The sequence below is a fragment of the Emys orbicularis genome, chromosome 3 (genome assembly GCF_028017835.1).
Source record: "Emys orbicularis isolate rEmyOrb1 chromosome 3, rEmyOrb1.hap1, whole genome shotgun sequence".
Lineage (NCBI taxonomy): Eukaryota > Metazoa > Chordata > Testudines > Emydidae > Emys > Emys orbicularis.
This window is the reverse complement of record NC_088685.1, coordinates 129334398-129358629: the sequence shown is the minus strand read 5'-3', so window position 1 is coordinate 129358629 and position 24232 is coordinate 129334398. Positions and strand designations below refer to the sequence as shown.

The following is a 24232-nucleotide window of genomic DNA, read 5'->3' as shown; positions in this document are numbered from 1 at the left end:
TATGGGGTAACAGGGTCAAATTTGATAGCCTGTGATATACAGGATGTCAGACTACTAGATGATCTGATGATCCCTTCTGGTCTTGAAATCTACGAGCCAGGAGAGCTGGGTGAATAATGGATTTTTTGATTCATTGGCAATTTCAAAAAGTTGAAAAAATTCATTTTGGGTCACACCAAAATAAAATAATTTTAAAAAATGGGCAAATTGAGAAGTAAAAAGAAAAACATTGTTTGAGTCAAATGAAACATTTCATTTTGACCAAGCCAAAACAAGTTATTTCGATTTTGACCATTTTAAAATGTTTTAGAATTTTAAAAATAAAATTAAAGAAAATTTTGAAACAAAATCATTTCAAATTCAAATGTTCAATTTCAAAAGTGAACTTTTAAAACTGGACACCTTTTACAGTAGTGGTCATTGCAATATCATCAGCATACAGTTATTTGTTACGGAGTCACTGCAGCACAAGTATTTTTTATTTAAATACAAGGAAATACATTAGCCTCTCAGATACCACTGTGTGAGAACTGTGGGCAGATGTTAACTTTTAATGGAAACTACTGCAAGTGCACTGTGCAACAATGATTGCAAATAGGTGGAGCTTAAAATTATTATATTTTCATAATTTGCAAAAGAAAATTGAGCAACTCAGGCAAATTCATCTGAATGAAAGGACATTTGTACAGTGATTCACACACATTTATAGGGAAAAAGTAGTCAAATTTGTGTTCACGCATTTAGCTGATCACTAGATGATAGTTCTCCTCTCATTGTGCTTAAATTGTATTCCTTATATCTGAAATCTTTTTATTATTTTTGCACTCCATATACACTAGATACTGAGTTTCCAAGGAATTTGGTGTTGATATTTGTTATGTCTAGGTTTGCAAAGCACTTGTCTTTCCAGTCAACTTCCCTGTGAGTGTAAATGGCAAGAAAGGTTTTCCACTGACACAACCTGACATGAGCAAACCACTGTCAACAGCTTTATTGGTTAGGTATTGTTAGCAGCCAATAATGAGTAATTTACAATGTGTTAGTTAAGACTCCTTGGTGGCAGCATTTACTGTGCTCAGTAGTCATATAATACGGTGCCTTTCAATGAAGGGTTGCTAATAGCACTACTGATCAGTGCATAACACACACACACACAACTAACAGCAACATTTAAACTATGACTCAGAGCTGTCAAGCTTGGTCAATTCAGTTAAATGTTATTTGGAATTTAGTATTCCTTGTCAGGGGAGCTGAGTCGGAGCCTAGAAAATTTGCAGCACGAATGTTTCTTTGCAGGGCTTTTTAAATGGATGATTAATATGTATCTACAAAGGCGATTTTATAAGAGAGAGTGGAACTTTAGGGAAGAAGATGGAGGCAAGGACAATAACTAACATGTACTTACATCACTGGGGGCTGCCATGGCAATGTGTGTTCTGCCCCAGCAGTGTCCACCACACTCCTGGGACCTTAAAGAGAATAGAAAATAGACATTGGTGGGCTGCTTTCCCATATACCCAAGTAAATCTACTTACATCACTAGGGTGCTTTAGTACCCACATGGTTCCCCTCAATCCCATCTCCCAAGAGTGGTACATCCCCTGAGGACTCTGCCTTATGTGTAGGAGAGAGATGGGGAGGAGGAATTCCTGAGTCACCTGAAGAGGCTCAGAGGGGTGTCCTCAATCCAAACCTGGGCCAGGCTGACTTCCATCTCTGGCTCAAACACAAGAGAGAAGGAAGTTATAAATTCAGCTGCAAAACAACAGAAAAAATATTCATTTATTTATTAACTACTTTGTTTTACTATAAATAGTGTTGAGTAACAGATTAGAAATCATGAAATGAAGAAATTCAGCCCCAGTTCATGTGTCCTCAATAGTTTCTGCTCCCACTGGACAGAGATTCTCCTTGTCCTCTTTCAACAGGGATCACACTATTCTTCACCTTCCTGCCACTTCCCCCCAGTCACCCCCTTTGTACACAGCCATTTCCCTATCACCTACAGGCGGTGCCATAGGAGAAACCAGGCCTTCCCTCTACTCAGGGTCCAGCCCTTGGGTCCTCCTGTGACACAGCTGCCTGACTCAAACACTAACTGTGCTGCTTCACTGCTTCCCGGGGCCACTTCCTATGATGTCTGTCTCTTGTTAGGCCCTTCTCCTCAGCCTCTTGCCATCAATCCTCTGCTGAAACCCTCCTGGGTTTTGGTCCCAGTTCCCTGTCAGGGGCACCACCACCAGTCTCGGTTCAGATGCCTGGTCACTGGAGGGCACCACTGCTGTCCCCTGATCTCTCCCAGCCACTGCCCTGCCTCTCAGCTTTCTCCCTTGACTGAACAGCACAATCTGTCTTTGAACCTGGCTTCTTCTTCCCAGCAGACCTGGCTCCAGTCCCACAGCCTGGGCAGCAAGTCAAACCTAGATGAGAGCTGGTCCTGAGTTCTTCCTAAAGTCCTAACTTGTCCTGTGCACAGGGCACCACTGAAGATAGCACCAGACCATTCATACCTGTTTCAAGTTGCAACAATGAAATTCTCTAAGGTAGACAAGGGTTAAAGCTCACAAAAGAAAGATACTTAGTGTGATGAGCCGACAGCGCCAGTTGACAACAGCACAAGGCTCAGGTAACCAATACATGTACGCTGGACAAGAATGTCACTGAATACTGGAAGAGGGTGGGAAATGGTTTTCCCATCCTGCAAGAATTTTTTGAGGTTTTGAAATTTTTTTCCATCCTGAATTGGGGAAAAAAAGTCAAAATCTTGAATATTTTGGTGGACTGACAAATCTGAAAAAAAATTCAAATCAGGTCAATTGAAACATTTCATTTCAACTGTGCCTTTTCTTTTCAATTGAAAAACAGAACTTTTCAACAATTTAGATTTTTTTTTTTTCAAAAATATTTCAAAGCAGGAAATTTGTCAAACCAACCACTTTTGGTGAAAAGTTTCAGTTTTGACAAATTGCCATTTCCCCATAAATACTCTGTGCTGTGAGGTGTGACACGCATCCTAGGTTTCTATGGCGATTTAGAATGTATGGAATTTACATTCTGGGGATTGTTTCAAAAGTTGGGAGTTTAAACCTCAGGAGAAAAGATTCTCAACCTTAAAAAATATACCAAGATGTCAGTCTGAAAACAGTTTGAGCAGAGGATTGACCACTGTATAGCTGATGTGCATGTCTTGGGAAACATCAGACCTGTGCAGACACTAAGGCTTTGTCTACACTGGCAAGTGAACGACAAAACTTTTGTCGTTCAGAGGTGTTAAAAAAACACCGCCCCCGAAAGACAAAAGTTTTGTCGAGGAAAAGCGCCGGTGTGAACAGTGCTTTGTCAGCAGGAGTGCTCTCCTGCCGATAAAGCTACCGCCACTCGTTGGGGTGGAAGTTTTTTGTCAGCAGGAGAGAGATCTCCCGCCAACAAACAGCGGCTACACTGTGCACCTTTTAGCGGCACGGCTGTAGTGGCATGGCTGTGTCGCTAAAAGCGGCACAGTGTAGACAAAGCCTAAGAGTTGTGATTAGGAAAATTCCTTTCTTCTTTTATTTTCTGATGTTGTTACATTCCAAGAGTAAAATTTAATGTCCGTCTCTGGAGGCCCAATCCTGGGGGATTTCAGAGTGTGGAGTGGTAAAATAGGTAAGTTCATGCTGATCATAAGGGCATGGATTTCAATGGCAGACATGATACCTTGTAGAACTGCTCTCCCCCTAACTGCAGTCTCTCCTCCTTTCTAGATGTAGAGGAGCTTCTGCAGCAGATTTGGGGGAAGGGCAGAGCACTGCCACAGAAGCAGCAATACCCCCTCAGGCAGATATCAACTGGGATTTTGTGCCCTCCACAGACAGCAGGGGCAACAGAGCCTTCAAGTTGTACCCCATTTCTTTATATTTAGAATTAATTGGGGTGTGTGTGTGTGGTGGGAGGGTGGGAAGGGAGTGTCTTATTTAATAGTTAAAAGTTAAGAGTTCTGTGTTAAAGCTGCTAATTTCCCCAGGAAACTAGAAGAATTAAAATGCATTTCCAACTCAAAGGAGCTGGCATGCACCATCTGCTGTGCATATTCTGAAATGGTGCATTATTTGGAGTTTACATTAATTCCTATAGGAGATTATTTACAAACCCCAGGGAGTATTAACTCCTCTGCAGGAGGGCAATGGGGAGAAGGAACAGTATATGGAGCTCTTCAGGAAGGAGGAAAAGCTTCACTGGTAACAGCAAAGTATTAGGTAGACCAGACAGGTGATACCAGGACTTTAGGCTGAGATCCAAAGCCCACTGAAGCCAATAGAGTCTTTCCATTAACTTCAGTGGGCTTTGGATCAGGTCCTAAGATCTTGTCTACAGTGGGGTTTTCCTCAGAAAAGGGTTTGATAACATGGTGGTAAAATGTCTGATCCTTGTCTACAAGGCAACTGTTGGGAATTATGGGTCCTAAATTACTAGTTTAGACAAGGTCTAATAGGGGAAGTTATGATCATTGGACTGAACAATGACATTGTAAAATAATAGATATCTGTGAATTACAAAAGCGCAAGCCCAATACTGCTAAGATTGGTCACTTTAAATTAAAAAGCAAAGCAAAAGGAAATATATGGACATTCAATTTGTTAGAGACAGCCGTGTTTCATGCTGCCTTAAAGTTTTCTGAAACCAGTATTGTACATGAGGCTCGTACAATTGCTCCTTCAGCAGTAAATAAAGCTTTGGACTCCATTTTTCATTTGCAATTTGCACATTCATGGCAGAAAGAACCATGGGAGAGAGAGGCTTTGGGTGTGCCGAGATGTATATGATGTGTTTCAGCTCAATTCGTGACAATCATTTATTTATTTATTTATTTATTTCCCTCCTGATAATTCTTTTTCAGAAAATAAGGCCCACACAATGGCATATGACCATGATACAGAAGACATCCTGAAGCCTTTGGTCTTCCGTCTCCACGAGAGCGTTCCTGAAGCAGTCCGTGAGGTCTTACTGGAACGTGGTTGGAGTGAATTTGATGAACAAGAGCAAGATGAAGCAGACTGGAATCTGTACTGGCAGAACTCCCCTTTCTGTATGACTGACCACCGAAGCATTAAACCATGGCAGAGGCTCAACCACTATCCAGAAACAGTGAGGATCACAAGGAAAGACTATCTGGCAAGGCATCTGAAACGCATGAAGGGGATTTATGGACCATCTCTTTATGAGTTTAGTCCAGTGGCATTCATCATGCCTAATGACTATGTCAAGTTTATAGCAGAATACACCAAGGAGAGACAGTCACAGGGCAAAAAGCCAAGCTATTGGATTTGTAAGCCTGTGGATTTGTCTCGTGGAAGGGGCATACTCATTTTCCAGGACATTAAAGATTTTGTATATGATTGCATGGTCATTGTGCAGAAGTACATTAGTAACCCTTTGCTTATTTCTGGGTACAAATGGGATCTCCGCCTCTATGTCTGTGTCACCAGTTTTTGTCCCCTTACCATTTACACTTACGAAGAAGGGCTGGTGAGGTTTGCCACTGAAAAGTTTGACCTCGGTTCTCTGGACAACGTCTATGCCCATCTGACAAACACCAGCATCAATAAATTTGGCGCCTCATACAAAAAAAATAAAGAAGGGATCGGCCGTGGCTGCAAATGGACATTCAGCAAATTCCGATCTTACCTACGCAGCCATGAGGTGGATGACCTGCTTCTGTGGCGGAGAATAAACAACATCGTAATGCTGACCCTGCTTGCTATAACCCCTTCTGTTCCATTGACGTCCAATTGCTTTGAGCTCTTTGGGTTCGACATTCTGATCGATGACACGTTCAAACCATGGCTTTTAGAGGTAAACTACAGCCCAGCCTTGCGCCTAGACTGTTCCATTGACACAACAGTGAAAAAAAGACTTCTCCATGATATCATTGAATTGCTAAATTATAAGCAAACTGACACCTTGAGAGAAAACAACGGGCCTGGCAATAAAGCTTCATATGCTGGTAGAACACATATCCCCTTGACGACACAGGGTGAAAATGCAACAGATGACGCTCCCAATTTCCTTGCTTCTAGGCAAGAGAGTGAATGCACTGCCACTTCTGCAGTGCAGTCTCTCTTAGAGGTTGCAGGAGGTTCGTTTAAGAAGGAGGCCATAGTGATGGGGGAAATGGCCAGAACATATCCAAGGAAAACACTAACCTCACAGCTCCGGGAAAGGATGAACAGGCCGAAAACATCTTCGCAATCAAAGGCGGCGTCTAAAAGCAAACAGCTGCCAGGATCTAGACACCCTGCACATGCATCTGTCCAAGTCACCCATTGGTTGCCTACCACTGAGTTATGTAACTACAAATTAACTATTCCTCCATATTTTCTCTCCACTAAAGACAAAAGGCCCTTCCCTCGAGTAGGTGATTTTGTCCTTATATTTCCTTTCAACGATGCTGCGCTTGACGCCTCCAGAAATGGAATAGATGTAAAAAGCATCGTACAAGAAATACACAAGTTAATGAACAAACAGTTGCCCCCAGCACAGCAGAAAGTAAAGAAGAGAAAAGATTATTTAACTTTTAGATAACTCAGTGGATGTTAGGATATAAGCTGCCACACAATGAAAGAGGAAGACAATAACCAGATATGAATGGTGCTATTGACACATCTTAGCTGGTGGTTTAGTTTGAAGACGGTGGGTATGTGCAGAAGTCATCTCAGAAATAGGGATCTTGCAAAACCACACACAATTTGAAAATGTCTCTTGTAATTTAACAATGACACTAGGAAATTATTTTTTTAAATAAAAGAATGAATTGCATAATTAATTTATACAGTATTCTTCTGCCTGTGAAATAGTCCCAAAATGAAAATATAAACTTGTATATTCTTTCAAAAGCTTTAAAAATCTCAATCTTTGCTTTTGTTTATGAGTCATTTATTAAGTCCTACCCTTCGTTGCCAATAGCTTTTCTTTTCCTGCCTGGGAGGCTTTATAACTATAAAATGTTGGTTAGTTTACCCCCTGAAGCATGCGACTTGGATATCCATGTCCCATAGTTTACAGTGTTATTAATGGTCATAAAACTATCAAGTCTCTTTAAGAATTCAGTACACGATCTCATACACTGAGCTTTTGGGCAGTCACAGCTGCAAACTGACTACATGTTGTGTGAAGAAATACCATCCAAATAGAATTACGTTCATTTTATTGAAAAATGGGTTTCTGCAGAAATTCTTATGAAATGTAATTTCAAAAATATCCTACATGCTGTTCCAGACTGGTTTTCAAACCCACTTCTCAAATACTAAACAAAGAATCCCCAACAGTCTTTGTGAGGTAGAAAATATTATAATTAAGTCTCCCATGGCAACAGAGGAATTTAATATTGGAGCTGCGATGAGACCGCCAAGTGCCATTTTTGGATCACCAGATAAAATCTCTCCCACAGACACAATACATTATATACCTGCTGGGGCCTTACTAATGTTAAACAGTTACTCAGCTATGTTATGCCATAATTATGCAGCCTTACATCAGACTGCTGGTTTAACACTTTTTGTGCAATAAACTGAGTAGGGAGAACCCCCCCCCCCACCATTAACACTGAATTGAAACATTTGAGCTCCTTGTGCATCTCTACTGCCACCAACTGTCTGTCTGGCAGTAACTGCATCTGCTTGATCTACAGAAGTACATTCTCATTTTGTTCCAAACATTAGGCAAAATTCGGACTGCCGTGGCATCTAAGTCTGATGCCAGAAAATCTGTGGGTAACAAAGAATTGAAGTGTTGCAACTGTATTCTATCTCCCTACAAAGTCACCCCTTACAGCTTCTATAATAAGAATCACAGAGGGATGTTTTGGGGCTGGCTTGTTGTGTGTGTTTAGGGTTGGTAAGACTCTGATCCTGCAAATGGAGTATGCAGCCACACTGATACAGGTTATCTGTGCTCTTAGAAGGAATCATCTGTGGCTGGGAAAGGCCATTGTCAGTCGGAATACAGGACAGAGGGGTTTTGCAGCATGAAGGATTAGAGAACAGAGGGGTGTGAGGAAGAGGTAGGGAGCTGTCTTTTTGTATTAAGAATAACCAAATCAGGGCTCATTTTTACTATGTTTTTATTTCCATTGAAGGTGTTCTGGTTACGGCATGAGCTACATAGCTCTTGTGATTTATGCCATCACCTTCTCCCTCTCTCTGAGAGAAAACTAGTCTTGTGCTATTTATTTTGATGGTTCCTTTGCTTTTATACTATTCAGCATCTCCTGAGGCTTGCTTTCTAGCACCCCAGGTCAGACAAGACAACAAAATTACCATTAAATATTCATTCCTACTCTCACCCAAAATGGTTATACTATGGGCAATTGCAGCTGTAAAGGGTTCTACGAGCTAGGCTCTGGTTTGCCACTACCCCAGGCAGTATGGTGCCAGGCTCCTGGGAGAGCTAGCAAAATGATTTGGGGTGTGGTATCATTAACATGCACAGGACATGCAGCTCTAAATCCATCAGACCCAGATGGTGCAGTGTCCACTTTCCTAGTGCCTGGCCAGGACAGGGACTTAGAGCGAGTTGCCTGAGACTCAGTCTAGACAAGACATAGGTGATACTAGTGGGTTGGAACCTGGGAATACAACAGAAGTAGTTCCTGCCCTGTGCCTGAAAGAGATTTTGCTTATCTTTTCTCCAAGATGTTTGCAATTTGGGGGTGCTACTGGTGAAGCTTTTGGCCCAGAGAACCTTTTTTACCTGCAGATGGTAAGTAGTGCTCAAATTATGGGGAAAAAATAGGGGGTGGCTTTAATGTAAACAGTAGTGAGAAGTAAGGGGGAGTCATAAGACAGAAGTGAGGTAACCACTAAAAGTAGTATGGGGGCCTGCCCCTCCCTCCCCAGCCCCACCATAATTCAAGCACAGCTGGTAAGACATTTGTGACGTTTTATTTTGGATCAAGAGCCTGCCAAGGAAATACCATACTTTTGTGACTTTTATTGGGATTACTGCAATGTATTTTTCATCTACATGAGCCTATACATGAAGGCCATGTGGAAGTTTTGGTAGTGGACAAGGCAACTATATAACTATTAGATGGGTATTACTCAGAGGAAATATTTTACACCAGTTTTTTGTTGACTTTACTGTTCTCACTTTTACTTCTGGGTCCAATTCAAGGTGCTGACTTTGATCTGTAAAAGCCCTACAGTACATAGTTTAGATTAGAGCCTGGTTACTTGAGAAGATGCCTCTCCTCATGTACCACAGTGTAAATGTCTTTATGTCACTTACAGAGTATACTATTACCCATGGCACATTTAAATAAGAACAATCATATAAGGCCTGGTCTACACTAACCCCCAAATTCGAACTAAGGTACGCAACTTCAGCTACGTGAATAACGTAGCTGAAGTCGACATACCTTAGTTCGAACTTACCGCGGTTCAGACACGGTCCACACGCGGCAGGCAGGCTCCCCGTCGACTCCGCGGTACTCCTCTCGCCGAGCTGGAGTACCGCAGTCGACAGCGAGCGCTTCCGGGATCGATTTAGCGCGTCCAGACCAGACGCGATAAATCGAACACGGAAGTTCGATTGCCAGCTGTCGAACTACCGCGGTAGTGTAGACCTGGCCTAACAGTACAATGCCTCCAGCATCTAATAGTAGCCAACACAAACAATCCCAAACGACACCCTCAGAGAAAGCCTGGGTAAACAGACCTTACAATGTGCCCTTAAAGGCAACTGATTCAGGCTGTCAGATCTCTCCATTGTGAATGCTCTGCAGCCCTTCTTATATGGGCCTGCCCAGCCCTGATTGACTGCTCCTCTCAGCCCTTCTCTGATTGGTTGCCTCCCACACAGGCTAACCCCTTAGAGCCCAGTGTGGGGCAGGCACCCCATAACAGGATTATAATTAATGGTGCAAACAAGCAGATTTCTAGATACTTAGTCATGATTTAAGGATAAAAGTGACAAGCAAAAACCACCAAACATTTCCTCAATGCCCGTAAATGAGCACAAATCAGCTGCTTCATTGATGATCAGTAAACTTTTTAAAAAACAGTATTCTTAGGAATAAGCTTGATGTTTCTCATTTGCAGATGCAAACGCCATGTCTATTTTCCTAACCTGATTGAATGCAGTTTTCAATGACAGCTTTGCTGTGATGGCTATTTGGGACAAACCACTTAGCCTCGTTTCAGCCTTTATATAGCAGCAAGAAGTATTACCCTGTAACAAAGGACATGGAATAGAGATCTTTTTGGATTTCTTAAATAAGCTGCCTTTCGCAAGCTATGTAGAAATGAATTAAAGTGATAGTGAAAAGCACACAATTCTAAATAGTTTATTTTATACATAGGGAGTAAAAGGAATAAAACTACAACTATGTTATCACACCCGAATCACATTAAAAAGTATTCATCATCAAATGCTTAGAAAAGAGTAATTACATTTATACACACTGTCATCTGTGATCAATATTAATGGGAAATAACTTGTTTCATACACTTTCTGTCTAGTCAGGCTACATCTTCCAGACTGCACAGTAATTTGAATGTAAATTTGTTTGTATTCTGAGCTGCAAGAAACAAAACAGAAAAATGAACAATTGCATAATCTTGCAATTATTTTACACTTGCATGTGAGGAAAGAATAAAGGTAGATTGCTAGGAGTCTGCAGGACTTTACACATGTATTTTGGGTGCTGGAGTCAAAAGAAATTAAATAATGCTAGAGAGAGAGAGACAGAGACAATCAACAAGAAATATTTTTAAAATTAAAGACTTCGGTCCAGATCTTCATGGAGTGTAAATCAACATGGCTCTATTGAAGTCTGAGGAGCTGGACCATGGTCTTTAGATTTTTACTTAATAAACTGCGTTCACATTAATGATTTTGTTTAATGCAGCATGTCTGGGTGGATCTATCATGCTGAATAATAAAAACAATATTTTTTACATTTATATGGTGTCTTTCCAAAGGATCTCAAAGTGCCTTACAGCTATGGGGTATATATACAACACCATTGAAATGCAGGCACTTCTGGGGTAGACAGAGGAGCCAACTAGCACCCGAGTAAGGGGAAGGGAAATTCTGGGCAAGGTCATCAGGCAAACACCTGGTGGAAAGGAAAGTACCATGGGTTGGTTAATGTCTATTCAGGGCAGACGTGAGTGCAGTTTTAGAAGCCTCATTCAAGAAACACCCACCCAGAAAGCTGTAGTTTAACTAAAATTCAGTGAATGCAAGTAAAATTCAATCCTACATATCTACTTGGAATGTGAACGTATGGTCCACGTGACAAAGTGGACCATATCATATCATATGCTTATCATATCTAGGCATATCATATGCTTAGTCTCCTAGTCCATCCCCTTCTTCCTTACACCCGGTGGGAAGAAGTGAAATGTTCTCCACACTGCAATTTCTGGTTTTCCTTGAGACGCGTGGCATTCATTTATGATTTTAGAGAACACAACTTGTTATGAGCCTGATCCTTAATTGACTTTGAGAGGAGTTGTGGGTGCTCAGCGCCACTCACAGTCAGGCCCTAATTCTTTCAAGGAACAGAAAGGCAGGCAAAGGGACAAGAAACAAAACACATCAGACTTGTGTACTTCCGGGGGATACAGATATCTACACTGTAAAATAATAACCAATCTCAACCAGAAACTGGCTTGAACAACCTACATACAACACTGTGCCTAGAGCAGATGAATCACTTCTTATTGAGGATGATGTTGCCCTCTTCGTCTTTGATTCGCACCCGTCCAGAGGAATACTTTGTTTCCTGTTGGCCACTGGAGTACACAGTCTTTATAGTGCCATCGGGGTACTCCCTCCTCTTGAACTGTGACGTGTGAATCTCCTTCTGCCCATTACTGAACATCACCATTTTATCGCCGTTCCTGAAAAAAATGACAATCGATAAAGTATTCAGCCATGTACAAAAACCCAGATTCCCCAGGGGTGTATTGTACATCCTGACCAGGAGCGGTGGAAGCTCCCTAAAATGGGGGAGGAGGGACTGGCACCCAAACCGTGGCCCTGCCCCTCCATGCCACCCTTCCCCCCTTGAGGCCATGCCCCCATGCCACCCCTTCTCCCTGAGCCTCCACCCTCACACCACTCCTTCCCCTGAGGCCCTGCTCCCGCACCGCCTCTTCCCACCAAGACACCCCCCCGCACTCACTCCTCTCCACCTCCTCCCCCTGTCGCTTGGTCTTATGGTTGGTAAAAAGTGATGGGGCCATGACCCCCTGGTCACCCCTGTTCTGGCTCCCCTGATCCTGACAGACTCCAGCAGTGGAAAATACACTGTGGGGAGGCTGCTACAGTATAATAGATAGCTGCAGAAACCAATGCTGAGGGCCAGGGCTGCCTCCAAAGTGGCCAGCACTGGACAGGGAAGGGGCGTGGATATTCTGAATCAACACATTCCAAGAGCTGCTTCCAACAGTGGGGCTTTGATGGAGTCCCATCCATAACTTAAAACTGCTCCCTGCAGGTGAAAGCAACAAGGGAGGTGAAGCTGCAATTATGCTGCGTGAAATGAATCCTCCCTATGGCGGATAGGCCCAGGCTGGTGCAAGGACACACGATTGACATCTCCTTGTGTTCACATGGGTGAAAGTAGCCCTAATGTTATATATGCTGCTGCAGGAGACGGACAGGGTGCACAGGAATGCATCACTGAGACTGAATGTTCTTATGAATATATCTTATGAATATATATAACACATCAGATGGAAGCTTTCCCCTCCAAGTTTCAGCACAGCTCTGATCTTCAACCACCCAAACGTAACAGCGTTTACAGAAGAACTGCGGTTCTCAGCAGTTCTCACAATGTGGTCTTCATCACAGAGATGTGTCAGTATGTAAACTTAACTCAAATAATAATGAACAACATAATCTGCACTTACAGAGCACTCTTCATCCAAGAATCTTAAAGCACTTTACAAACAGTGGTTCTCACAATACCCCTGTGATGTATGCGGTGATAAGTATTATTATTACTCATTTTTCGCTGAGGCACAGGGAGGTGTCACTTGCAATGACTTGCCCAAGGATAGAGAGTCAGCCACAGAGGTAAGTATAGAGGCCAGGAGTCCATATCTTCAGTCCCCTGCTCTATCCACTAACCCAGTGCACCTGACCCTCTGGTGCCTTGCCCCTTGCGTAACAAGTCATTACAGCTGAACAAAGTGAGTGTAAAGTGCTACTAAATCAAATCACACCCACTGTATCCAGCTGCAAATGACTATACAAGATGCAAGGCCGTGAAGAATCATCCCCAATGCTTCGCTCTGGTAAAAGCTTTCCTCCAGTCGTACTCCAAATCCTGTCTCTTTTCAATTCTTCTGAAACCTCCGAACAAATCGGTATGTACTGAAAACAAAACAACCCTCTCGTTTGTAAAAATGAACCTTGTAAGACACAAACTAAAGCTGTAACCTTCAGCCCTCCCACCAGGAAAGCCGGTATACATCTGCTCAGTACCCCAGTCATGTCACCTCACAGGATACTTACTTTTCTATTTTTACTACTGTACCATCTGGAAAAACCGTTTCCTCAAGCCCACCATCATAGAAGCGTTTCACTGTCTGATCTGGGAACACAATTTCTTTGGTCCCATCTGGGTGGTGTTTTTCTGTAGAAAACAATATTTTTAAAGTCTATTTAGAAACTCCATCATGTTGGTTTATATGAAACTACAGCATGTTCTTTCACAAGATACAGGGATGAGGAATGAACTTTATAGACGATAACCTATTAAAAATGGTAAAGAATAAATAATGATAAGCATCAAAACGGTGCTTTTACATCTGTAGATCTCAAAGCAAATATCGATTATCCACGTTTTATAGATGGGGAATCCAAGGGACAGAGTGGTGACGTGAAAAGTCCCAGTCTCCCAGAGTTAGAGTCAGGCAATTTTTTATAAGAAGATACTCCTGCAACAGTTATGAGCTACCACATACCTATCTGATTGTTAGGGAACTGCAGCACCTCCAAGCCATTTGGATAAGTGGTATGGGTTGTCTGTGCATCTGCATAATAATAAATCTGCAAGGACAGTGAAGAGTTTGTATTTTGTTTCTAATATTTTAATAATGGGATACAGTTATAACAACGTTTTAAAAAATCTCTCACAGAAAAATGATTTTGAATTAACGTAGGGTATTTGGAATACGCACAAGTAACTGTATTTATATTTCAACTCCTTCCTCTCCTCCTTCCCTCACATACAGGATGTGTCCCAATTTTACTGCTTTCTCCTCTACAACATACAAATGATCAACACAGTTGCTAAAATTATCTTCCTTGCCCACTGGATCCTTCCTCTTGCTCCTCCTTGCACACGTAATGAAGTGTAAAATTCTCATCCTACCTTCAAGAACCTGTTCAACTCCACCCCAGCTCACATTACATTATTATCTCCTGTTTGTATTATGGTAGCACCTAGAGGACAGGAGCCTATTGCACTGGCACCCTACAAACGTATAATAAAGAGACACTCCCTGCCCCAAGGAGCCATGTCTCACACTTTGCTTTGTATCATGGTTTCCATTTCCACCTGCTCCACCAAAGATGTCAGCATCAGTGCGCCATTTGTTCCATCTTCTACTGCTATCTTGGCATCTTTTCACTCTTCCACTTGTCTGTGGGGTAGACTCTCTAGCCCAGGTCACCAAGCCACCCTGCTTCTCCTTCAAATCTCTACTAAAAAGTCTCTTCTTCTACCATGGCCACAAGATGTAGGGCCTTGTAGTACTAGTCAATCTGCATAAAATATTGACAAGCTTTTTAAAAAAAAAAAGAAAATACAGGTGTTTACACACCACTCTCTGATCCGGCATGACCTTCTTTACATCTCCATTGAAAAAAGTAACCACCGTCATCCTTTTATCAGCACTGATCTCTTTCTTGGTACCGTTGCGGAAAGTAATGATTCGACGGCCATCAGTAAGCACCTCTTCTACCTTTAAACACACAAAATACCCTGCATAAGAGAAACAAAATGGGCCAAACACCCCTCTCAGCTACACCAGTGCAGCCTCAGTGCAGTCAGTAACGTTGCAGTGGTGTAACTGAAATGAGAGTTTGCTGCTAAATATTTCATTAACACAGGGACCTGAGGCTATGCTGCAGCCCTTCAAAGCTTATTTCTATAGCATGGGTAAGTAATTCCTACGTCACCTGTGTGCCAACACAGAAACCTCAACATTGTCTATCTCTCCCCCCCACCCCCAAATGCGGGCTTTGGCAGGTTGACCAGATTGCTATTTCCTCTCATTCAGTCTGAGTTTCAGAGCGCCGGCAAGCACTGTGATTTCAATGAAGGATGACAATTCTGCAGCTACTCAGCTGGAGCGAGCTAAGACTCCTGATTAAGACAATCTAGTTAGTCTGCATATATCTCCACACAAGTCAGAACAAACTGAGTCCCCCACCAAGAAACCTAGGATCTGGGTGGAGGGGACCAAAATGATCTGATCAGATAAGCTGGCATATGGTGGTAACATATGCAGATGGCAATTTTACTTCCAGATAATGTGACCCCATTAACAAGCACTTCAGCTCTATGGAAGCTAAATTTGCTGTATGCAGAGAGCCCCTCGGAAATCACTCAAGACCACTTGACAAGCAGACAGTGAACACATCATCCGTGTACGCTTCTGCAGCTGATGTGTTTATCAGATGAGACCTGCTGTCTAGCAGAACCTCTAGTTAACCCAAGCAGGCTTTGCTGGAGTCACTAGGGTAGCTGCTTCTGGTCATCAGGTTGCATTGATTTACATAACACAATCCATTCAGTGAAATCCCAGTGGAGGAGGTGGTCAGAAGAGCTGTGCCTTAACTCTACCATATGGCGCCAGTGTCATAAGCCATTCCTCATGGGAAAGGAAGGTCATGAACAGGAGAGAGGAGGAATACAAAAAGGAAGGGAGGAGGAAGAGAGGAAACTAGGGCTTCCCAAAACAGGCATTGTAATGAATACTTGGGACAATATTTTTATTTAAATGCAATTGTATTCAAAGATGCCTGGATAATAACTGAAAATTGTTATGAAGAACACTTTAACAAGAAGTATTGCTACTAAGAGGTCCACGTGCGTTAGGGTGGGTGTTAATGTCTCGCTCCACCTTTAATGCCATAACACCTCTCTATCCCATTTCTCTAGCCCCCCCAAACAAGCCCAGAACAACTCTTGATTTTATGAGCTGAAAGAAGTGGTGAAAATGCCTAATCTTTTCATGATTGTTTTCCTTTCCAGATGCAGAACTACAGGTCCTGCATTTGCTACTTCTGTGAGAAGGAAGTGTGACAGGTAGAGGCTGTCAGAGCCCATCTCAATAACAACTGTGAAGAGTTGGTGGTCTCTGGCCAGTCCCCACCAGCCAGACAGTATCTACATCACATAAACTCCCATTAAAACAACCGTCATTAATTGACACCCTCATTGGCAGCATTTGCAGAGAGGTCTAGAACTGAATGGACATGAGGAATGAACTAATGTCTCATGGCTTAAGCCCTGGTCGATGCCAGAAAACTGACCCATAGCTGACAATGGGTCCCCCCTAAATTAGTGCTGAAAACAGTTTAATGGGACAAGACGGTTTGTAGCAATGTTACACAAGAGTTGGCAGGAGCCTAGGTGCAAGTCTCAACCGCACTTCCTGTAATGGCATTGGAAAGAGGGCTGCCCAATCCATGCAAGCAGATAAACACCACACCTAGATAGCACTTTTTCATCTGTAGATGGTACGTGTCATTATCTCCAGTTTACAAATGGGGTAACTAAAGCACACAGGATAAGTGACTTGCCAAAGGTCACATGGTGAATCAGTGGTGGAGCTGGGAATAGAATCCAGGTGTCTGGATTCCAAGCTCGTTAGTTGAATCAAATTTCCCATAACATATGGTGTGATCTTTACATTTTTGCTTTCCTGTGGAAAAGGGAAACTTCACTTACAAAACGTTCTCTAGAGCCTGTGTAACGGTAATTCATAGCCATATCAGGGATCCTATTGATCCCCCTTTTTCTACCCTTACATCTGCGTAAGGTCCCTTACCTTGCCATCTGCATACTCTATTTTTTCTCGGACCTCCTCATCACTCTTTTTGCTTTCTTCATATAGCGAAGATCTTCTGGATAATGTTGATTTTGGAGGAGAAGTCTATGGAAACATTATAGTCCCTGTTATATTGTTACATGAACATAGAGTTTTGCTAATATTTTTGCTAATCTTAATCAACTCTGCCAAAAATATGGTAATCAGAAGAGCATTACTATGGGAGACAAGCACTGCACAGAAGGGTGAGACACAGGGCCCTCTTCTCATTTACATGGAGGCCCCTTCAGGCTGCTCTGGCTTAAAATGTGCTCAAGGTATATTTACACCCACAGTGTAAAGGGCCCTCAATGTAAGTGAGAATCAGGCCCACAGTGTCCAGACCCATCCTGAACCAATATTAGCTACAGTCAGGGAGTATGTGTGTTTTGTTTTGGAGGCAGAAATCCAGTGGAACACAAAGTCTTTCTCCTGGCAGGATAGTAACCCATTCAGGTGAGCAACACAAGAGGGAAACAGTAAGCTGCAGACAGTTTAGGGTGTGAGAGTGAGCCATCACCCCAAATCACCGGCCCTATCTGGGACCCTGGGCCTCTCAGTTTCAGCTGACAAGGGGGTTACAAGAATATCCTGATCTGATGTGTTCTGGTTCACCAAAGAATATCATATGAGGTCTTAAATGAAAGCCAGGGTCACACTGGCCATTGATACCACCGTGAAATGTATGTACAGATACTACAAAGGAATTACATATCTATACTAAAAATATGTTCTTAAATTCTGTATTACAGCAGAGGTGGAGAAACAGGTTTCCTGTCAGAAAAAAAGGTATTTATTCACCTGTTTCTCTGTTGCATGTAAATTAAGCATCATAAGCTAACACAATGGAGGCATATTTACATATGAAGTCAACAGGAGACATGAAATCAACAGGAAAGAGCATACAGGAAAAGCAAGCGATGGGTTATCCCATCTCAGAGTACAGACAATGAACTTTGGGGATATAGGTAGAAGGCAAAAGTTAGTAACCTGCACCTAGGAAGTAAACAGGTAGTGCGTTTACATTCATGAAAACGGGACCTTAATCAGCCTTGGTTGAAATCGCTGCAAAAGGTTTTGGGCGAGATAAACTAGACAGGAGGTTAACCTAATAGTTAAGTTTAGTCTCTAGGAAGCAAATCAAGATTTTGTTTTATATATCACCCTTTTGTTCCGTTATCCTTACTCACTATCTCTTGAACCTTTGATAATAAACTTATTGTTGTTCTCACTATACATAAAACTCAGTGCTGGGGTATTAAACAAGGTGCTGATCCTGAGCTGAATCATACAAGCTGGTATGTACGCTGTTCCCCTGGGGACTGCAGCCCTGGTATTTCTGTGAGTGTTCAGTGGAGAAGGGGCCAGATGCTACAGGGCAAATGCTTCAAAGGGGTTCAGGGACTGGGGTGCACCTATTGTTAAGCTGCAAGGCAAAGGAAGGGCGGGCACAGCCCAGAGGAGAGGGTTTGGGTGGCTAACATGCTGGAGGTATCAGGTTGCTGACAGCCAGTTAAGCACAAGGAAGTCTCCCTCTCACTGGAGACAGGGTGGGGGGGTAACAAGGTGACCCACAATCCTGGGGACCCCGAACACTGTCACAGCATTCCAGAAGCTGTCCACCCTCTCTGAAGTTCCTTAGCAATGCCTCTTCCCTCCCTGCCAAGATAAGGGCCTCCCTCATCTTTTGCATTATTCATGATTCCTCAGTGGTATTTTCACCAGTGGTTCCCCTTCTCTCTGAATTTAACTGTCTTCCATTCCCCATTTCTTCCAAATCCAGATTTCCTAACAGTGGCCCAAAACACTTTCGGGTTTTCTCTGCTGCCTGCCGATGTATGCCAAGATATCTCCAAAGGGTCAGAGTGCTGCTTTTGCAGCAAAGCCTTCTGGGGCACATTAGCAATGTCAGGCAATGACAGAAAACACACACTCTGACTAGCTCTGAAGACAGCTGTGGCAACTAAACTGTAGTTAAAAAATATTTAGTTTTGCTTAAGCTTTGCACTGGAGCTAAGAGCAGCCCCAAGTCTTGCAGAGAAAATAATCCCTCTTCCTACCCCCACAAGGTCATATGCATTTTCATCAGGCAACAGAAGGCAAGACCTTTCAGGAGCTTGAACTAATATTAACCCATGAAAGAAATGTGATATAGTCTAGTGATTAGAAGGCTGAAATGGAGGGTTCTGTTTTCCCTGGCGTATTTTATTTTGCTTGGATTGACGAAACAACATTTCAGCACATGGTTGCATGGCTGGAGCTATGGGTGTTGAAGATCAGTACGTGAGCCAGTACCTATAATTAGCTCAAACCTTTGCTTCAGCATCCAGTAATGCATAAAAACTTTCTGCTGGTGTTTTTCTGCCACTTGGGATTATGCTGTTTCTCCTGGAGAGTGTCACAGAGGCTGTTTGATCCCAAGGTTTAAGTGATTTTTGAGTCCTTTTAAGGCACAGATTCTCTTTCTCCTGTGTCAAGATGAAAATATTAAGTTGCAACGTAAACCTCCTTAAAACAAATCGTTATAAAGGGCTATTTTCACAGAGAAACATACCATAGGATTTGTAAGATGTCACTATATTGTTTTAAGTACAGTCAGCACCAACAGATGGGAGGGAAAATGAAGCAGACTGAATATTGGCCCCACTGAAGACAATGGTAATTTTGCCAATGACTGAAATGGGACTAGGATTTAGCTCAGTGTCTGTGAAAGCTGAAGTATAAATCTTGCTGGATGATTAAATATTTCTCTATGTATAAATATACCTGTGTTTCCTCATTGTTACTGCAGGATGCAGAGCTACAAACATCATCGTTCTGGTTGCGAAAGAGGACTGTGTCCTCTGAACTACCTGAGGTGGATGAAAATCTGCCTACAGAGTGTGGAAAGAAAAACAGATTCAAAAGGTCAGTGCAGGCCTAGGAAAGTGCCCAGTCATACAACTGCCACGGTGTTGTTTCAGAGTCCATTTTAAAAATGCTGACTTTCAGATTCATGCAACACATTGCCTATTGCAGCAATAATATCATTCTTGTTGACAGCAACACTTGGTGCTGCCTCCTCCTGGAGCAAAAGAAAGAAGCCGTACACTCACCTGCAGACCATTGCTGGCAGGTGGAAAGTTCCCACAAATCGTAGCCATAGAAATGTAGGGCTTGCAGGAAATCTTACCTTTTATGTAAGACGATGAGTTGGTTTCCTTAGACACAGTCAAGTGTGAGACGGGAAGTACAGGTGACTTCCTGCCATAGGTTCTTTGTTCATTAAGAGATGATTGATGCATAACCTAAAACAAAATGAAGAGTTTTAGACAAATATACAGTCCTACCATCTCTGTAACTTGGCAATTCTCAGTGTATGAATGGTCACATGTGAACTTCTCCTGGGCTGTCAAGAAATGAAGCTTGTACCATAAATTACTGATATGGTATCTACAATTTGTTTCTATTTAACTGTCTACCTCTCCCCCAACATAAGCGTATTGCTTGTCATCTGAGGCTTGGTCTACACTTACCCCCCAATTCGAACTAAGGTACGCAACTTCAGCTACGTGAATAACGTAGCTGAAGTTCGAAGTACCTTAGTTCGAACTTACCTCGGTCCACACGCGGCAGGCAGGCTCCCCCGTCGACGCCGCGGTTCCCCCGTCGACGCCGCGGTACTCCTCTCGTCTAGCTGGAGTACCGCAGTCGATGGCGATCACTTCCTGGTTTGACTTATCGCGTCCAGACAAGACGCGATAAGTCGAACCCAGAACTTCGATTCCCAGCCGCCGAACTAGCGGCTGGGTGTAGACATACCCTTAGATTGTAAACTCTTTGGGGCAGCACATGTCATAATGGATCCGTGATCCCAACCAGCGCCTCTGAGCAATATCATAATATAAACAGTAAATAATCATAACAATCAGAATAGTCTGCACTATTAACTGGTTACCTTCTCTGGCTCAAAGGGTGTTAATCTTCCCTGATGGGGTGTTCTCCTGCCAGTGGGTGTCGTACTTCTGCTATGAAAGTGATTAGATGGTGTCTTTTCTCTGGGTTCCCTGGTTACTGATTTCAAAGACTCAGTCCTTTGCACTGCCTGAAATGCATTCAATATTTTTGCATTAAGTATACACTGTCATGTTAAAAAAATCACACTGAAGTCATTCTGTAAAAGTAACAAAAATAATTTGCTTATTTCAAAAATGTTAGAATTTTTTTTTAAATTTACTTTTCACTATTTTTGCTGTTTGTTTACTTTTCACGTTTCTCTCTCTGCTTGGAAAATGGAAGTGGACAACCCACTTTCACTTTTGTTTCTAAGCAGTTTCATTTTCTGGTTCTTGTAAAGCTGGAACAACCCTGCGAAAGGTTGCAATCACAGCAGCAGGATGTTCACATATTAAGCACTTATAGATTCATAGAGTGAAATCTGGCCCTACTGAAGTTAATGGCAAAACTCTCATTGACATCACTGAGGCCAAGATTTAACTCTCAGTTTTTAAGGCCAGATGGAACCATAACAATTGCCTTGGGTAAAATTTTCAAAAGCCCTTATGTGACTTTGGAGCCTAAGCCTCATTTTTAAAAATGGCATAGGCATTCAGGAGCTAAAGTCCCACTGACTTTAAGTGTGACTCAGAGGCAGTGCTAGCCCATTGGGGGCCCTAAGCAGGAATATTTTGCCCCCCCCCAACACATAATAAAAAGCAAATGGGGGTCCCCTTGAGCTGCTCGGGCCCTAAGCAATTGCTTAGTCTGCTTATGCCTAGCACCAGCTCTGATGTGACTTAGTCTCTTTTGAAAATGGGATTTAGGCTCCGAAGTCTCTTAGGTGCTTCTGAAAATTGTATCCCTAGTCTGACCTCATACGTAACCCAGACCATAGAATTTCACCCAGTAATTCCCACATCAGCTCATAGCTTCTAGTTGAACTAGAGCATATTGTTTAGAAAGACATCCAGTCTTGAGGACAAACATCCAATCTAGGCCACCCCATTCAAAAGTGGGGCAATGACAAGCTAATAGTTCACACACAATATAAATGTTGCCCCTTTGTGTCTGTGCACATTACACAATACAGTCTTTATTCACCTGATCACATTTTACTTCACAAATAATACAGTATAGAATTTTAAGGGTTTTTTCCTAAAATCTTCCTGCCATCTCTATTCACGTTGCACAGTAACCTCATTTCACAAGTAACTGCCTTTTACATGTTTTTAAATTCCAAGTTACTTCAGTGACTGGGCAGGCAAATGTGGTAATTGCTGCAGCTACTGTGGGAAGTAGCTTCCACATGTCCCTGGATGTTAGAACATATTTGTGTCATGAGATCATTAACTGCAGAGACAGGAGGAGTCTCAGTTCATCTGACCGACAAGGCACAGATGTAGACTAGGTGTAAAAAAAAGGCAAGGGAAGGATTATTATTCAGGATGTTCAAATGGAGACAAAATAAAAAGTTACAACTTGAAGCCAGGAGGAGGAAAATTCTAACTAGATATTTAGGAAAAAGTTCTTAAAAGTGAGATGCATCAGACAATGGTGTAATCCAGCCACAGAAGAGCAGTCAAAGGGCTATCAATATGAGCCCAGTGCTGCACTCATTATGGTCAAATGGGAGTTTTGCCATTGATTTGACTGGAAGTAGGATTAGGTCTTATGTGCACTAAAGAGAAATTGGGTTTCACACTTTGGGCCAAATTCTGTGTGGTCTCTTTCGTAATTATGCAAAGCCTGAAACAGTGAAAATACTGGATTTCAGCTTTGCAGAGACAAGGCTGCAGAGAGCCCATGAAAGGAGACTTCACAGCCTCATGTGTGCTGTGGTGCAATTCTCTAGTGTGTCTCTCTCTTCAGGACCAAAGAGCCAGGGAGGGTTGGGGGAAGGGGAGGCTGGAAGAGTGGGTGGGGCAAGGCTACTGGATCCTCTCACACTGCAAATTCAAGGGCCAAAACCATGCATTGGGGCAGGGGCATAGTACACTGTGATAACTACAAATAGGCAATTCAGTTAGGCTTAAAATAGGAGACAGATGATTGTCTCACACCATTATGGAGTTAGGAAGAGTGCAAGGAAAACTTTACTACTGCACGATCTTAGTGCTGAGTCACAACACGGGGCTATGTAGAAAAGGTGACCCCATGTATCTGGACACTTTCATTTACATACATTTTGGTCCCAGAAATCATTCTCTAAAATAAGTCTCATGTTTTTAAACTGTGGAAATGTGACTGTTTGCAATAAGGACCCGAGTTTTATCCATACTTTCATATTCACATCTCTGGGGGGGTGTTTCTCCACTGGAGTTTTCCTCCCCACCGGAGTGGTGTTGTGACTCTTATGGCTACTTCGCAATGGCCTTTCTTCTAGGTTAGCCAGAGACGATGTCCCTCTCAAAATAGCTTCTGAAACCTAATGGAGAATTTATGATAAACAAAGCAATGGTTTATCCATCACATCTAATAGAATCAGTCACGTCATCTTGTACCTGGTGAAAAAACTCACACCAAACCTTCACATTTTCTGAGGTAACAAGGCAATATGTACACAGGTAGCTACTATTCAGTCAGCTAGACCACAGGGGGGTGGAGGGAGCAGGTGGCACCAGTTTTCTCCCAAGCAAAGAGATCAATACGGAATGGAAATCCCTCACTATTAGGTGCCTGGAGTTGGAAAACGTAATGGCTCTGACAGGAGATAAAACAGAATCACCCTAAGTTTATACACAAAAGACTAGATCCCCCATCTGGCTGAGTTATGCTCCTCTGAGCCTGGGGCTAGCCAGGGACAGGGTGGTCCCCAGCATAAGTTACAGCAGCCTCAGGGTCATGTCCCCTATACAGTGCCCTTATGCCAGCTGAGGATTCTCCAGCCCAGAGGGAATCTTCAGAGGCTGAAGGCCCAGGCTTTATGGCTCTTTTGCACCACCAGAGCAGGCCAAAGCAGGTGGAGTGGGGGCCAGAATCTAGACAAAAATGTCCAGCGTATTTTGCCTTCTCTAGCTCTTGCTTTGATTGGGATTGTTATACAGTTTTGTTCCGTACTGGTGTCCTTTATGTTGCATACAGCACAGCTGGAATCATTTTTCTGTGTGACCTTCACTATGCATAAAAAAAAGGGTCATCAGAAGTAACAGGCAGATTCCAGT

The 24232-nt window shown here is 42.7% G+C and overlaps 2 protein-coding genes across 2 annotated transcripts in view; one reads left to right on the top strand and one right to left on the bottom strand.

The window, feature by feature from the left end:
* The first annotated feature begins 4893 nt into the window (after positions 1 to 4893).
* On the top strand, positions 4894 to 6561 carry TTLL2 (tubulin tyrosine ligase like 2). The gene has a single exon (XM_065402184.1). It carries the CDS (start codon positions 4894 to 4896, stop codon positions 6559 to 6561), a length of 1668 nt encoding a protein of 555 aa, XP_065258256.1.
* Positions 6562 to 11695: 5134 nt separating this feature from the next.
* The window catches only part of LOC135876836 (centromere protein J-like), a 54304-nt gene continuing 41767 nt past the window's right edge, over positions 11696 to 24232 (bottom strand). Inside the window, exons 11-20 of the mRNA XM_065402190.1 lie at positions 23350 to 23496; positions 21031 to 21177; positions 20266 to 20380; positions 19860 to 19966; positions 19406 to 19561; positions 17055 to 17159; positions 14820 to 14960; positions 13959 to 14043; positions 13507 to 13627; positions 11696 to 11885 (exon numbers count right to left, since the gene is read on the bottom strand). Coding sequence (XP_065258262.1) covers positions 11696 to 11885; positions 13507 to 13627; positions 13959 to 14043; positions 14820 to 14960; positions 17055 to 17159; positions 19406 to 19561; positions 19860 to 19966; positions 20266 to 20380; positions 21031 to 21177; positions 23350 to 23496 — 1314 coding nt within the window. The remainder of the gene's footprint in view (positions 11886 to 13506; positions 13628 to 13958; positions 14044 to 14819; positions 14961 to 17054; positions 17160 to 19405; positions 19562 to 19859; positions 19967 to 20265; positions 20381 to 21030; positions 21178 to 23349; positions 23497 to 24232) is intronic.